The following is a 17151-nucleotide window of genomic DNA, read 5'->3' as shown; positions in this document are numbered from 1 at the left end:
ATGTATGGGCATGTATGTACATATTATTATTTAGTAAGTATAAAAAAAAAATCCGCATATTTATTTATATTAGAGAGTTAGGGTCGTTTCACATGAATTATTTAAATTTAATATTATTGTTGTTATATTTTGTTGAGTTAATTAATTTTATAATAGGTATCTTGTGAGACGGTCTCACGATTTTTTATGTTTTAGACTACTTAATGTTGCTCATATTTACAAATAAAAATAACACTTTTGACATTAAAATTAATAATTTTTCACGGGTGATCAATTAAGAAATCAATTTCACGAAATTTTCTCGTGAGATTGTCTTACTAGAGTTTTTATTTTAGTTTTGTTTCGAATTTAAATTACTCAATCATATGTTTCTCACGTGCAACGCACGTGCACGTTTTCTAGTATATATATATATATATACTATTGAAGTAGGAGGCATCTCATGATCAATTAACATAAAAAAATAAAAATGTAGGTCCGAGGAGCAATCAATTATTGCATGTGGGAGCCGTGGAGGACTCTCTTCAAATTATTGTGTTTAAAAATTCAAATAAATGTTGATTGGCCATAGATCGATGGTGAAAACTATTCTTACTACTATTATTATTGGAAATAATTAAAAGATAAAATCAGCATCTGCCAGCATTATTGAGAAATGAGAAGTACTGATAGCGATGTTTTTCATTCAACATAAAAAAATTTGAGATTAATTAGTGTAAACTCATAATTTTCACATCTCAATTCGTCTTTATGTTACAATAATTATCTTTGAGGTTTCAAGCAACTATCATACACCATTATTTTATTGTAGGTATATGATACTCTCTTTCTCTCGATAACATAGAGCTACATTTTTCACACAGATTAAGAAAAAAATTCATAATTTATCCCTATTTAATGTATTCAAAAAATAATTGCACAATTATATTTTTAAAATATAGTTAATAAGATATATATTAGTAAAAGAATATAAAAAAATATTACAAAATTTAGTATAATACTATATATTTAGGACAAACAAAAAAAACGTGACATATATAATTAGGACGAAGTGAATATTAATTAGTGCTTAAAATTATATCCAAACGTGAGACCGTATCACAAATTTTTTTGTCATTTAACAATCTTAGCTCGCTATTGTTTTCTAAAGAAAAACAATTATTCTCTATGCTTTTTAGTTAATTGTTTAATAATTAAAAATTAAAATAACTTGAATAATTATCATCCCTAATGCTCTTGTTTCGGCATATTAATTTTTGGACAAATTCATGGGAAAAAACCTACTTGGATTAAGAAAACATATTTTATTGAACAAAAAATATGAATGTTTTTTTTTAATAAAAAACAAATATACTTTTGAATAAAACTTGTAAAAGAATTTGAAAAAAAAAAAAAATAGTCCAAATCAGATATTATTATATTATTGTTGATGAACAATGAGACTGAATATATATTTATTTTGACTCGATTAAACTTTGATAATTTGAGCCGTTCACCTTTCCCATCTGGTGGTCGTTCATTCATGCATCGATCCTATGATTCCTGCCTTCTTCACACATTTGCCAAATTATTCATCATTGCAAGTATCAAATTACTCGAATTTCACTCGGTGCCCGATATTCAAGCTTTTTTAACTCGAATATAGACTAGACTCCATTAATCAAGAACATCACCTCACTCTTCTCGGCCTTCCATTATTAATATTTCCTTCTGTTTCAACAATGGTTGCCATTCGGAATCCTACTGAGGAGGAAATTGATTAAATTCCCCATCTTTTGGTTTATTGTTTTCCTAGCTTTTTTGCCTCTTTGCTTTTGTGAGGAAATCCAGGAAGAGAAGATGAATGTAGAGAAGTCTCAGGTGTGGCAGCCTTGCAAGAAGAAACGGCTCTAGCTTTTTCTAATTAGAAGGTTGAAGGGAGTGTAAAAAAGAAAACAATGTCAGGGATCCACGCTGGAAGCCAGGGCAAGTGAAAAAAACAGCAAAAAGGCGAGTTCTTTTTGGTCGAACCTGTACTTTACACGCATATATTCAAACTCTGCAGGCTTTACAAAGAAAATGACATCCAAATCTAGTGTTGGTGGGGGCAGCGGAAGTGTCAGTGAAGCTGGGAGGACACGGGTGGGAAAGTATGAATTTGGAAGAACATTAGGAGAAGGGTCATTTGGTAAGGTGAAATTCGCAAGGAACTTGGATACTGGAGAGAATATGGCGATCAAGATTATCGATAAAAACAAAGTTCTCAAGCACAAGATGATTAGCCAGGTGCTGATGGATAATCCTCTGGGCTTTTTCTAGTTTTTAGAATCGATCTTGATATATTTGTCTTTGTGTTATGGATGTCTGATCTTTTGCAGATTCTATCGCATTTCTCCATTTGCAATAGGAGTGAGTTTGATTTTTTTAACTGATCTAGTGATGTTAGAAGCATGTTTTCCCAATTTTTACTGTTATAGCTTTCTCGTCTTCCAACATCTTTCTTCGTTAAAATTATTAAACTACTACAATGATGCATGCCAAATGCTTATGGTTCAACTTCTAGCATGTAAGCTAGACATGGCATGAATAAAGTTGTTATGAATATGAGAATTAGTAAATATATCTCTTTGTTATGTTTGCGTGTGGGAGGGAGCCGGTGTAGTTTCTTTCTTTACAACAATTTGAACTGCATGCTTTTTCTTTATGGTCTCTGGTGTGCTTCATTGTCTTGTTGCCAGTAAGTTTTGTTTCTCTTCGTTTTGTTAAAAATCTGATGCTCCTGCAGATTAAGCGCGAAATTTCAACCATGAAGTTAATAAGGCATCCAAATGTCATTCGAATGCATGAGGTAGCTATTTAACTTGTCAAGCCAACTTTGTCCAAACCTGTTAATTCGATTCGAGTTATTTGCCCTCCCTGCAGGTCATGGCCAGCAAGTCAAAGATATTCATCGTGATGGAATTTGTCAGTGGTGGTGAACTCTTTGACAAAATTGTAAGTTAAAACTATTATTCATTCGCTGTCAATGTATAATCATGACAGATTGATTATGAGGATAGCAACTGATGACAATACTCCTTGTGGTTTCTTGAGGCCAGGCTACTAGAGGTAGGCTCGGAGAAGATGAAGCTAGAAAATATTTTCAGCAGCTAGTAAATGCTGTAGATTACTGCCACAGTAGAGGCGTTTACCATAGAGACCTTAAGGTAACCTTCTAATTTTCCTGTTAATCTTCGAACATCTCAGGAAGGTGTTGCGCGCAATAGTTTTGATAGTTGATGCGTGGAACTCAAATCCTATTTTATTTTTATTAATGTATAGCCGGATAACCTGTTGCTTACCCCCAATGGAGTGCTTAAAATCTCTGACTTTGGATTAAGTGCACTATCTCAGCAAGCTTGGGTAAGCACGATTTCGCTTTTACCTTTGCTGTAGTTTGGAGACACCTTGTCGAGATCTTAATCTAGCCTAACTCAAGTTGTTATATTGTGCTTGAAGTTCAATTTTTTGTAATCTTGTTGTCAGGAAGATGGGTTACTTCATACAGCATGTGGAACACCCAACTATGTTGCTCCAGAGGTATGCAATCAGCTTTTCGTGCATTTTGTTTTCCAGTCCTTTTCAATTTAAGATTTTTAATCATCTAACTAAATTATGCAGGTGATTAAAAGTAAGGGTTATGATGGAGCCAAAGCAGATATTTGGTCATGTGGTGTCGTACTTTTTGTTCTTATGGCTGGTTATTTACCTTTTGAAGATCCAAATCTTATGGCATTGTACAAAAAGGTAACAAAATCACATTTAATCAATTCTATCGTGTTGTGTTGTGGAGTTATCCTCACAAATGTACGTCTCTTGAAATCACTGAATCCACCTGAATGGAATTTAAGGTATTAAAACACTAGAGATATCAGGTTAAAAGCGCTGAAATTATCACATTACCCTGGATAAAATTTGTAATATATGGATGTTAATGCTCAAACCGCACTAATCTTCATTTCAGATATTTGCGGCGCAGTTCATATGCCCTCCTTGGTTTTCTACCAGCTCCAAGAATTTGATTAAAAGAATATTGGATCCCAATCCATTGACAGTATGTTCACTTCTTTCATGCTATTTACATATGACCCTTCCAGCAGTGCCAGAGGAAGGGAACAACAAAACCAGAAGCGTTTTAGCTTTTTCAGTCAGAAAAATCAGTGTTTATTTCAGCTATTTTACTAAATTCTCTGATCTCTTTTTTCATGCCGATTGTAACTTCTTCACATGATTTTGCCATGTGGAGCAGAGGATCACAATTGCCGAGGTTCTCGAAAATGGGTGGTTCAAGAAAGGATACAAGAAACCTGTATTTGAATGTGAGGAAGTTGCTCTTGACGATGTGGATGCTCTTTTTAATGAATCAGCGGTGGGTGTTCTGATGCAGCTTATATTCTGATGCAGCTTACACTAAACTATTCTTTCTTGCATTCAGGACTCACCGAACTTTGTTGTGGAAATGCAAGAGGAACAGCAACCTACCCCACCACTGATCATGACTGCCTTTGAGCTTATCTCCTTCTCGCAGGGTCTCAATCTCAATTCTCTTTTTGAAAAGCAAGCGGTATGTACATGCATGCACTAGAAATTATAGTTGTGATGGAGTGGTGGAATCACTCTATTTTAAGTAGCCATGGAAAATGCCCAACCCTTTAGATGGCTACAGGGGTTTGTTAAGCGAGAAACGAGGTTTGCATCCAAATGTTCTGCGAATGAGATAGCTTCAAAAATTGAGCAAGCAGCTGGTTCCTTAGGTTTCGGTGTGCAGAAGAAGAACTACAAGGTGATTCACACTTTCTCTGCTTCACACGACCTTTTCTCATTTTGGTCATGGAATTTTTTTTGGAGGGCTGTGGCATCCTTTTGCATATTTCTCAGGCACATGCCACCCTTGACTCTTGTTATTATCTGCAGAACATTTTAGAACCTATGTGAAATATTGTGGAGCGAAGTAGGAGCGTAGACCGAGAGCCAGTGAATAGTTGTCATTCATGTTATTGTGAATAAAATTATTGTCTAATATAAGTTTTGATTTAAGTTACTTACACGGGCTACATTTTTTCAAAACACAAAAAAAAAATCAAAATCAAAATCAAGTCTCAGGCCTAAACTCTCTGTGATGTTCATCTTTCTCAGATGAAACTTCATGGGGAAAAGTCTGGGCGCAAGGGACACCTATCAATTGCAACAGAGGTATGCTGCTTAAAGGACCTTCTGTGAAATTCCCTCACAGATTATCTTGAAAAATGAAAATTGTTTATGTTTTATTTGATTGGTTGTATATATCTTTTGTGAAATGCCCTTGCAGATTTTTGAGGTGGCTCCTTCACTGCACATTGTTCAGATTCGCAAGACTGGTGGAGATACATTAGAGTTTCACAAGGTAATGACACTTCAAATTTATTTCCTCAGAAATTCATTGCAAATGTTTTAATGTACTTACAGGTTTTGTTGTTAGTGGTGGCCTTGAACGATGGAACCATAAGTTTGAAGATATACTTGATTGACTTTTGGGATGATTGAGGTTTAAGTTGATATTTGTCGAAGAATTTTCTTGGAAATATATTGAGCAAACCTTTTGTGGACAAATTTAGTTCATAGAATTAACGTCTTTTTGTTAAACTTAAAGTGAACTGAATATCAGAAATAAGGTAACAAGTATCATGGCTTTAAATCTGATACAAATTCATTTATGATGATTTAAATCTCTCTCGTTAGCAGTTTTACAAGAACCTGTCAATTGGGTTGAAAGATGTTCTGTGGAAAACTGGCGATGAGGTGAACATTGAAGTGAATGATGGTAAGTGTGAAAATGAGGAGTCCATAATGTCGTATGGTATTTTCTACAATCAACATGACCAATTTTGACGGCGCATCAGATGAGAAAACTGAAACGAGTTTGGTACACCGGAAGTTAAAATCATACAGATGCTTTTTAATTCTCGCTATCTCTAAACTATTAGCGAGAAGGCTACCGTTCATCGTCATGTTTGTGTTTTCACAGGTGCAGGTACCTCGACGTGTTGATCGTGATTATATACGTCCGTGTTATGTTGTAACAAATGGATTGCCTCTTTGATTTCTTCTAATGTGCTTATATTGGTTCAGTCGGCCTGCTACTATATGTAAGTTGGTGTTAAAGCTTGGTGTGTTGTGTGTACAAGAAATGGACATTTTCTGGCATCAATTTGTATTTTGGAATCTCTTTAATGAAAGTTGCTTCAGATGGGAAGCATCTTGTATTACTATGGCCTATGAGTTATTTATCTTCTGTACAAAGCCATTAGATGGACCCGATTACTTGGCGATTTAAAGACCCTCACCCCATTCAAGTGCTTCTGCTTCCAAAATTTTAGTAGAAAACCTGCAGCAAGCAACCTTTTACTTTACGACATAAAGGTGGTATTGTACTACAGGAGTTCATCTGGATTTAAATTTTATGGGCTCGAGCTCGATTTATCAAAATATTGAGTTATTCGAGCTCATGCTCGAAAGTGTCAGTGTTTTAAAATTTGTATTTATATGAACAAAAATACCCTTAAATTGTATATCATCATTTTAAATTTTGTATGTATAGTATAGGTGTATGAGGTTGTCAACAAAGGTCCAGATATTATCTCCACAAGATTTCAAAAACGAACATCTTGGGTTTTATCCATTTCCTAGAAATATGCACAGATTTTTTTTTAAAAAAAAATTGCAATATGCATTTTTCCTAGTGGTGGCAGAGTAGGCCATGTTCAAGAAGCTAAGAAACTCAAAATTTGATATAAAATCTAATACAATCTGCCAAATTTCTGAGAAACAGAAACACTTGCAAGAAAATAGAACCGCGTTGGTAGAGTAAAGGAAGCCTACCATCGAATCAACTTTCAAGCATTCGTAATATATAAGCTATCAGAACAGAACGTAACAGAATTTAGCTTATCAAACCAAAATCCTAACATAAACTATCTGCACTTCTGATAATCACTAAAACAACACACTGATTTACGATACTACTCATTCAGTTCATTATTCTGCTTGATCTGTTCCGAGGCATGCATTTGAAGGCTTTTATTTTGTGTTCGAAATAACACTTCTTTTACAGCAGTTTCTCAAAGACGGTAGATGTCTTGGGAGACAAATGCAGCCCAAGCATCCTACAATCATGAAACACAGCTTTAGCAATAGATCATTTATCTCTAAAATTAACAAAAATTATCCCCCTAGAGCATTAGATGACTGAACTAACCTGGAGGACAGAAAAAGCCTTCTCGGCTATGTATTTTTGCGGGAGAGTAGCACCCCTTTGTTGCAGCTTGTCGGGGTGCAGGCACAGCCTTGCCTTCTGATATGCTTTCTTCACTTTCGGGCTTTCGATTATATTTGTTAGAGGTATCGGAAACCAGCCACTGTTAGGCCATAAAATCTGAACATGGAAAACAGTAGTAAATATTATTATGCATTGGACAATGAAAATATTAGTGACGCTTGAAAAAATAAGCATCCACAGGAGTCAGTCATTAAATGCAACAAAATCATCTCACATGGTGCAGAGAAGATAATAGCAACCGGATGTCCGATTCTTTGCCTTTTGACCACAAGCTTATCTTTTCATCCATTACTTGCATTTCTATTTGCAACTGCCATGAATTACGGAAGAAAATTACAAGTTTTCTTTCTCTCTTAAGATGTACATACATTATTGACTGCATTTGTGGCCAGTTACCTTGCTTTCAAACGGCTGTATTGCTTCTTCTAAAGCCCATTTTTCTTGTTGCTCATCCTACATGACAAGCAAAAGAAAAGAAATAACGTAAACATACAGCACACTGCAAATCACATGTTGATCATAATAGGTGTAAATGCTTTCGTGTAATATCTGTAAGCTCATATTACAAATGATATACATATACCAGTGATCCAAAACTATCTGTATGTCCTGAAAACTGATTCCTACCGAGATTTTCTGCAAAATTCGACATATATGGTAAGTCAATGCTGTCTAAATAATAACCAAAAATACATGGCAAGAAAGAAACTCTAGCTAACCTTCCAAGTGTTTCCCTTTCTCACCATTTTCAGAGTTCCATTTACTCTCCAGACAATGTTTATGAAACTTCTCTTTTGCCCATGCAATTGCTTCGTCGACACCATTAGATTCACTTGTCCCTTCCCTACTATCGGAGTTTATTTCAATAACATAGGAGCTCATCACTTCATCTTCGTCCAGTTCTACCTCATCCTGATTCAACATATCTTCCTCAACAGCTCTTGTTTTTTGCTCCATCTCTGAATGGCAAACAGAAGAAACAGCTGATGCTGGTGAATTCGGTTCTAAACGATCTGTGGACACTCTGAAGCTGCTGTTCGATATGGGTTCAACACTAATGGTCTCCGGGGATGCATTTCTCCGACTAAATCCAAATGGGTAGTTCTTGAAATTGTCAGAGTATTCGTATCCAGTGTTGAACACAGGCTGAGTTCCATTAAATGGTGGCAAATTCTGTTGTTTTGGGTAATCGTTTTGCCTCATTATTGGTGGACTCCACCTGGATTTAACATTAAGTGGCCTGAAAAAAGGAGCACATTACCTCTTAAAAATTGTTGTTGGCAGGACTAGTAATAGAATCTTGATTTCCAAGAGGTTTAGTTTGTTACTTGGATCTCAACAGGTCATTAATTACATCTAGAATTCGAGTGAATGGTTTCAATGTCACCATTTTGTTGAATATGTGATAAAAGTGGGCCGGGGAAATGCACCGCAATAATTAATTAAACACACAATCTCAAACAAACATACAGCTAGCAATGCAAGAGCAGAGGTCAGTAAGTGGAGTTATGAAAACATATATTAATTACCTGAGCTTGGAAGCAAATAAGGAAACATTGTCGTCGGTCCATACCGCCTGCCGGATAGGACTTAACTCCTCGGAGCTTAAAATCGATGAAGAACTCGTCTTTGACCTTGATCTTGATCTCATTACCCTCTCATCATGAATATCCCACCCAAATATATCAGTATAGAAACCACTCTTTCGATTATTATGCTGATCTTGAGCACTCTTCGTCGGAATCCTGAACTCTTTCAAGCTCCGGCCAATCCTTCCCGTCGACGGAGGCAAATTCTCCGGATGCCGGAAAATCTCCTCGTAGAAAAACTTGGATGAGGAGGAGGAGGAGGAGGAGGAGGACAATGGAAACCCCGTGCTGAACTGGCCGGAGAGAACTGTTCGAGGGGGCCCACCAAAAACGTCGGTGAAGTCTTCAGGGTTTAGAGGGTGTTCGTCGGGTATGTCGCCGGAGGCAGCTTTCCGGATGTTGGAAGAGGTATTGTACTCCTCAGTAGATGATCGTTGGTTTGGAAATTTGGGCTTCTCAACTGTTCTCCGGGGCGGCGGCGGCGTCGTGGGCATCCCAAGTCTCATTCTCCAAGATTCATCCATTACTGTTCGAGGAGACAAAGAAGCCAAGATGAATTAAGACTTTGTGAGTGGGTGGCGATGAATGATGATGATGATGTATTATAGGATTCTGATACATGCGCCGGTGCATGGGTTTCTTGTATATATATATATATATATATATATATGTTCACGTCTCAAAATTTCAAATCATTATTAATAATTTTCATGTACATTATTTTTAGCAAGATATAAATAATTATAAATGAATTTTTGTCAATCTATTTTATTTTTTACTCACGAAATGCATTCTGATGTGATGGTCAGCACTTTATATCCATATTTATATTTTATAATAAATTTAGCTTAATTTTTGGAAACTTAATTTGGAGTTGAACAATTTAATTTTTATGAGAAATCCTTCCTTGATAAATATATTATGGACAACCATATGGAGAAATTTGAAATATCCCTTCATATTCCTAAAGTTAAATTTGAGATTAATTTTAGAACACATTTAAATGCGATCATCTAGGTACATAACATATATATATTATAAAATAAAATAAAATGTATCCTTCGAAAGGAAATCGAACCAATATCAAATGAAGGATATTAAAAATATACATTTTAAAATTAAAGATTTTGATTTCTTTTACTCAAAGAAATTAAGAAAGAAAGAGTAGATAACATTTTCTTTAAGAGGAAATGATAAATTATTGGTTACTGAAAGGGGACAAATTAAATGTCGTGCCTTTTGTGCACTTGGTGGGTGGTTGCTAAGCCCCCCACCACACATGTATTATTTAATTTTCGTTGTAATAGTTTGTTTGAATATTACATTTAAATCTTGGTGAAATTATACAACTGAATTTTCTAATTAAATTGTTTATTTCTCTATAAGAGGGCAGAATTAAAAGCAAGTTGCACAAAATAAGCAACGAGAGCTGGCGGGACTTTTGGAGGAGACATGCATGAGGGCATGCACATGATAATTTGTTTCAGATCATTATTCAATATTATATATATATATATATATATAATATTTAGATTAAAACAGAAACAAAAAGATTTAAAGCCATCATTCTCCTATTCCACCATAAATGGCTTAGGATATATGGAGATACATCATTTGTGAATTGTGATGATGATATAATAGTGCGAAAAGAAGTGAAATAAATCATATAAATTGGCACGAGATTCCAACAGTCGAAAAGGAAGAAGTGCATGCTGCTTGATTTCATGTTTCATATTCTTGGATTTGGATCTATTTTATGATAACTTCAAGTCTTTCTTACAGAGAATAAAACCCTCACCCCCAAATAATGAATGAGTATGTCACTTATTCGATGGTTTTTATATCCGTGAGATTGATCTGATCCATATTTATAGAGAAAAATAATATTTTTCATAACTCGGATCAAATTGAAGATCTATCTAAAAAATCACGATAATTTTGGTGATAATGAATCAATCACCTCACCACCATAAGACCGACCGTTAGGTAGCCAGCAATTTGCAGCCTGGGAACTTAAAATTAAAATCAAATGTAATGCTTCCTCAGAAAGCAACACTTAACCAGGCCATACATGAACATGGTCATGATATTACACTAATTTCCCCACACGTCGATTAATCAACATTATATTATTATTATTATTATTATTATTATTATTATTATTATTATTATTATTATTATTATTATTATTATTATTATTATTATTATTATTCGGTTGATGACCCGTATTGACAATAGGAGCTCAAGCATGTAGCTGTTTATAATTTTATGAGATTAAATAAATTAATATAATAATATCCTTACATTTTTATGAATTGTAAAACCTGTACGCAAATACCAATTTTTATGCAAACAAACCAAACTAAGTATATATAATAGCATAAAACAGTGGAACAAATTAAATTGTCCCGATCGAGTCTCATTTAAACGCATGAAACTTGCAATTCTATTGTTATCCCGCGCCCAACTAACCCAAATTCAAGTTGGTCATATGATTAATCTTGTTCACGTACCACAAGTCACATCTTAACGTTGTTTTTTTGTGAAATTACTATTTACTCGTGATTGTAGAAGACAACAAATGAATATTAATAGTAATAGTAATAGTAATAGTAATAGTAATGATACAAAAGCCACGGTGAGTAGCCAACAAAAGACCACGAAAATGATATATGAATTAATTGATATTTGACACCGAAAAGTATCGACGAGAAAAATCTGATGAAATATAAAAAAGGAAGTTAATGGGCTTAATTAAACTAAAAGAGAAGAAAAGTTTAATTGACAACTCTTAAGGAGACAATGCATGGTGCCTTTTATGACTTTTTCTTTCTACTTTTTTTCTTCTCATCTTTGCTTGATGAACAGAAATAATCATTAAAATTCAAAAGCATATATCATTCGAATAAAAGATGTGTTTGCCTTTTTCTCCACTCGGGCCCAAATTATTTATTCCCTATCTTCATTGGGGGTTGTTGAATGGTGTTTCAATTTAATTTAATTTAATTTTTTTTCAAGAAAAGAGAGATGACGATGATGTTGATATACTTAGTCTAATAATTTTGTGTATGGAGCTTTTGTTTTAAGGCCTTAAGTGATCTAAAAAGTAAAAATATTATGGCTAATACCAGCAACATACATAAAATCCCATTGCCAACTTGAGGATGATGCTCTCAAGCAATTTACCTAAACACTCAAATTAATGACCCAATTGTAACTCATGAATAAAACTATGCATCGCTACATGTCCACGACATCCCAGATTTTTATCAATCGTTCGTGCAAACGAGCTGTGGGGTTCCTTTAAAAAAACAAGAAGAAGAAGATTTAAAGATATCATTGAATGAAATATCTATCAAGTCACGGTTCACATGTCTTCCTTAAGGAAAAAGGCTGGGCACGGAATTCATATCTTTAGTTCTGAATTGACAAACAGATGAGTGCATGCTTTGTATGAAAAAACCAAATCACATATTCCAAATTTCAAAAGATTATTCAAGTTCACCACACAAGATTTTTATATTACTTCACACCTGCATCACTATTTACTTCTGATATCTATACATTGCACAGGGTGGATCTGACGAAAACTTTTGTTCATTGCATTTGGATTGACACGCAGATTTCAAGAAAGGGGGAGAAGGGTTATAGATTGTTGAGTTTAATGTTTTATGTCATGGGGCTCGAGCAAATGGTAACCCTCTCCATCCAACTTTCAAACAAACATGCTAAAATTTAAATGATAAATAAATTACAGAAGGGTGAGATATCGAATAAAATATTTTTTGTCCATTAATGATTAAAACATGCCATGAAAACAATTATCACTTCTTGAGATCCCAAAATCGCATAGCTCAAAGATGGATTAAAGAGGTGTCAAACAAAATAGGTGCTATGTGAGATGTTTTTCTATGTACTTTATAGACGGCAGGCCCATACATCCTATATATTAGAAACAAGAGCTAAGGTGTCACTTGACCTGCACTTGATGCTGTGGTGCCATTTCATAATCAAAGATGACTAATGAATAGGGGTGCAAACGAGCCGAGTCGAGTATCATACTACTCAAGCTCGAGCTCGACTTATATTTGTTTACTCGAGGTCGAGCTCGATAGAGTAACTAATTTCATACTCGAACTCGACTCGTAAATATTTCGAGTTACTCGAGCTCGAGCTCGAAAAATAAATAAATATTTAAATAAATAAATATGAATAAATAAATAAATAATATATATAATATTATATGCATTATATTATATATATTTATATTATATTATATATATATATATATATTATCGAGTAGCGAACACACATATTTGATACTCGAGCTCGAGCTCGAGCTCGAGCTGCTCACGAGTAGCTTGACTCGTTTGCACCCCTACTCATGAATGATCTGACCAAATTCACTAAAATTGTTTTCGTACTGCTGTCAGGGTTGGTGTATGAAATAAATTAGGGAGAAAAGGAATGGATTGGTCATTTGTAAATCAGTCATGACATAAACACGGTAAAAAGCTACCAATATTAACGTTTCTCTATCCGGTATGTGTACAAGCCAATGGAAGCCAAAGAACTCCATCACAGATTCCTCGTGAAATAAATTAAGCAAATTCTATATAATTGTAGACTGGCTATCATCAAGATCAATTTTGAAACATGAATCCCACTACTAGGCCATGCTTTTATCAAGATAAGATGGATCGATTCTTTTCACAGGTTGGATAGGCCATTAGATAATAGGCACATTTAAATGTTCAGATGCAACTTAAATCTATCTTTCCAATGTACATGCAAAAGTTCACAATCTTATCACGATCACTCTGTCTCTACAACCATAATTGGCTCGTGACCTTTTCATCTCTCGCCTATAGTAAAAAGTAGATCCATGAATTCGTGATTAAACTGATGGACTACTGCATGTCTTAGGTAATAGGGTCATTAAGAATCCATGCTTGGACAACTGATACCTACGATCAACTCCTGAACATACTGTTACATGTAGCATTATTACCGTTCATTGGACAATATACCAACAATCGTCGCATGTAACATAGACAAATTATGAGATAAAATAAAATCTTTTTGGGAAAACAAAAGCGCAAGAGTAAATCCTCAAGCACCATCCTCTCTGTTTCTTACCTAATATCAGTCTGGAATCTAAATCTCATTCTTTTACGAGTAAATTTGAGCAACTCTTTGGCCACGAGTCCGTGAAAGCTCTTACACTACCCAAAAAAGGAAGTTCATCATAGAAAATCTTTCCATTTTCTACAAAATGAAGCCGGTACATCACGTTCTTGTTTCATGTGTGAGGAAAGGGAATCCATGAATGAGATATTGGAAAACATATTCACATGAACAGCTAGTAAGAAAGAGACTGTAAGTCTATTACCTATTAAAAGTAGCCAGCTCTCAACAAATGGAGTCAAATCTGTGACATGCTTGATGGAAAATGTTCCACACAACAATTCCAAGCCATTAAAACTAGTGGTAGGCAGAAGATGGACTAACTGAATTATTAGACCCTTCCAGCATGAATCACTGTCATGAAAATTGAATTAACTATGAAATGCTTTTTCTTTAACGACCAGGACCAGGGCGTCTAACACATTTTTAGATGAAAGGAAAATTATTTGAATTAAGTGTGGGATCCTTTTCTTTTTATAACCAGGTGTCTGGACCAGTTAGTCTATCACATTTTTTAATGAAAAGAAAATGATGACTTCCTTGTCACATGTCAATAAGCAGCCATCCCATTTTTTTCATTCGCAACAATAATCCAGGAGGAACATTAGAGAAGATATCGAACCCAAGAAGATATGCAAAGAACTTTTAGTTAAAATCGGAAAGGGGTAAAACCCTTAGCAGGACTGATTTATTTTTTATTCCCATGAAAGACGTCAGAAATAGAAAGAAATTTTGCAAGTTATAGAAACACCATCTACAAATTCCATGATATAGTATAGCTGTACCTGACCTTCTTTCATTAAATCACACAAACACAATAAAATTCGACATTATGAATAAAAATTGAGATTCTCTTGTCCCCAATTGGTTGAAATGAAAGTTTAAGGCTGTTATATAAGAGATTCTGATAAACTTTTAAAGTAACTTAGGTTAACCATTTTCGTAAAGCAAGTACGATTATGAATTCGTCGTCATAAGAGTTCATTGAGCAATCGCATCTGCACTCGCCTGAGTCCAAGGCGTAACAAAAATAGAGCAGCACTCAAACACAAGCTACCAGTATTTTAGTAGCTGAAGACATCTAGCTCTTACGCTGGAAGTTAGGAATATCAACTTAGAATATATTGAAAATATTTATCTAGTGATTGAAGTCAGATGGAGAAAAGTACTCTGCCCCGAAGGTTCAATACGAGCACTCAATTTGGAAAACTGTGTTGAGGATCAAAGACTTTCCAGCTGATGAGCAAGACCTTAGATGAATTTTAATTAACAACAATGAATTTTAATTAACAACTTCTGTCCATTTTACCCCTTATTAGTTGCCCTGAATTCATAATAAATTGGTTTCAAAGGAGTGAAGCAGTGCTACTGAGAAAAAGAAGTAAATTTCTGTTGTGGCTGAAGCAATTCCAGCTCCAAGTATTTGTCTTGGAGAACCTAAGAGGTTCCAAGGAGTAGGACTGTAGGACAACTAACTTTTGAATCTGTCATACGGAAAGAAGTCCTTTGAAATCAAACATTTTGAGTGCAATTGCAAGACATTACAGTTCACGCACATATCATAATCAACGCAATGATAGACAGTGCCAAGTGTCGTGCACAAGAAGCATAACAGCTAACTTTGTGCCAGGCTAATTCTTGCAAGTGAAACCACTAAAACATGATGCCAACTGATGGGAGATTTTACATGCATTTTCCAATCAGAAGTTAACCAATTGATCAAAGTTCTCACACCTATACTGTGTCTATCATGAAGGCGAGGAGGTCAAACTGAGGAAACCAATTTCATGAGCCCCAATCCTATCTAGAAGAAGGCGTGTTACCAAAATCCATGAAGATATACATGCCACAGATGTAATGAAGATGAATAAAGTCGTGCATTTCAATCGGGAAAAAAAACACTAAATTCTTAATAAATGTAAAAATTACAAAATTATCATGATACACCAGTAAGTTTCAAATAAAAAATTTATCCTTTTTGAACCAAATGGCATTCTAAATCACTATGCCAACATAGAACTGGATTATAATTGACATCAGTACCGATTACATGTGCGCTCTGTAGTTAGACTTGTCAAAATGAGGTAGTTATGTTTCATTGTTACTTAGAATTCTGGAAAGAGATGTGGATCGAGGAAAAAATATTACCGCGTCCAAAGTCATTGAAACTAGTTGTGTGTAGAAGGAACAGGATGGATATCGCCCCAAGCAGTTCGACCTGAATAATAACATCCGAGGCTCAAATTTTGAGGTAACCACAAACTTGGCAAGATGTGCTTCAACTCCATCCAAGACTGACCAAGCACATCCATCCAAATCACCAAGATTTCATTTTTCTCCACTTGCATTATGACAACAATCCAAATTCAGTATCACATCAAACTCTATCATCAGTCTACAACGCACTAGCCACGAATTTTAGGGCGTGGCGTAAACGTTGGCCTTAACGAAGAATGAGCAATAGCTCCCTTCAATCCAAGCCAATGGCGTTGATAAAAAGTTTATAGCAGAAAGTATCACAGCAATCGAATGCAGAATCGGTGATTTGCAGCAAAAATCTTCATTTTTCATTTATTAGGAAGAGTTGATCCAGCAATGATTTCGCATCCTTCGTGAAAGTGATTAAATACATTTTTACCCCCGAAATCTAATGGTAGCTTCAATTTCTTCCCTGGAAATTCATTTACCATGGCTTCGAGCCGTTTGTTTTTAGTAATTTTTTAAAAAATAAGTGATTTTTTAAGTTGGTTTTTAAAAGTATTTTTTTAAGTAAAAGTTGAAATAATTTTGTATTTGGATAAATAGATTGAAAGGTATTTTTTAAAAGTTGAGTTATAAAAAAAAAAAACATTTGAAAATCTATAAATACGAGCTTTTGGAAAAAAAAACTTTTTTTGGTTTAATTAAATACTTTTAAATGCATTTAAAATTTATCCAAACACATTTAAGTGTGACGTGGGAACTCGCAGCCGCTACCCTTAGGTGCGCTCTAGATAAACCCTCGAACTAACGCAATAGCCTTCAAACTAGGCTAGTCAGGTA

General features: G+C 34.8%; 2 protein-coding genes across 4 annotated transcripts; one reads left to right on the top strand and one right to left on the bottom strand.

The window, feature by feature from the left end:
• Positions 1–1471: 1471 nt before the first annotated feature.
• LOC140860191 (CBL-interacting protein kinase 23-like) lies at positions 1472–6540 on the top strand. 3 transcript variants are annotated; one of them, XM_073263050.1, is made up of 16 exons: positions 1472–1989; positions 2076–2265; positions 2765–2827; positions 2902–2973; positions 3078–3185; positions 3301–3381; positions 3505–3558; positions 3640–3765; positions 3983–4072; positions 4268–4387; positions 4454–4582; positions 4685–4801; positions 5155–5211; positions 5327–5401; positions 5740–5818; positions 6023–6538. In XM_073263050.1, the coding sequence occupies exons 2-16, from the start codon at positions 2209–2211 to the stop codon at positions 6043–6045; spliced, it is 1251 nt and encodes a 416-aa protein (XP_073119151.1). In that variant the 5' UTR covers positions 1472–1989; positions 2076–2208; the 3' UTR covers positions 6046–6538. The 3 variants fall into 3 exon arrangements, with proteins under 3 accessions (XP_073119151.1, XP_073119150.1, XP_073119152.1); XM_073263049.1 differs by having other exon boundaries at positions 1472–2265; positions 6023–6540; XM_073263051.1 differs by lacking the exons at positions 4685–4801; positions 5155–5211; positions 5327–5401; positions 5740–5818; positions 6023–6538 and having other exon boundaries at positions 1472–2265; positions 4268–4337; positions 4454–4583.
• Positions 6541–6880: 340 nt separating this feature from the next.
• Positions 6881–16673, bottom strand: LOC140860190 (uncharacterized). Its single transcript, XM_073263048.1, has 8 exons — positions 16258–16673; positions 8863–9448; positions 8053–8573; positions 7917–7969; positions 7730–7786; positions 7548–7643; positions 7253–7429; positions 6881–7160 (listed from the first exon to the last, which is right to left on the bottom strand). The coding sequence occupies exons 2-8, from the start codon at positions 9444–9446 to the stop codon at positions 7116–7118; spliced, it is 1533 nt and encodes a 510-aa protein (XP_073119149.1). The 5' UTR covers positions 9447–9448; positions 16258–16673; the 3' UTR covers positions 6881–7115.
• Positions 16674–17151: the final 478 nt, after the last annotated feature.

The sequence above is a fragment of the Henckelia pumila genome, chromosome 4 (genome assembly GCF_033568475.1).
Source record: "Henckelia pumila isolate YLH828 chromosome 4, ASM3356847v2, whole genome shotgun sequence".
NCBI classification, from domain to species: domain Eukaryota; kingdom Viridiplantae; phylum Streptophyta; class Magnoliopsida; order Lamiales; family Gesneriaceae; genus Henckelia; species Henckelia pumila.
This window is presented reverse-complemented; position numbering and strand designations above follow the sequence as displayed.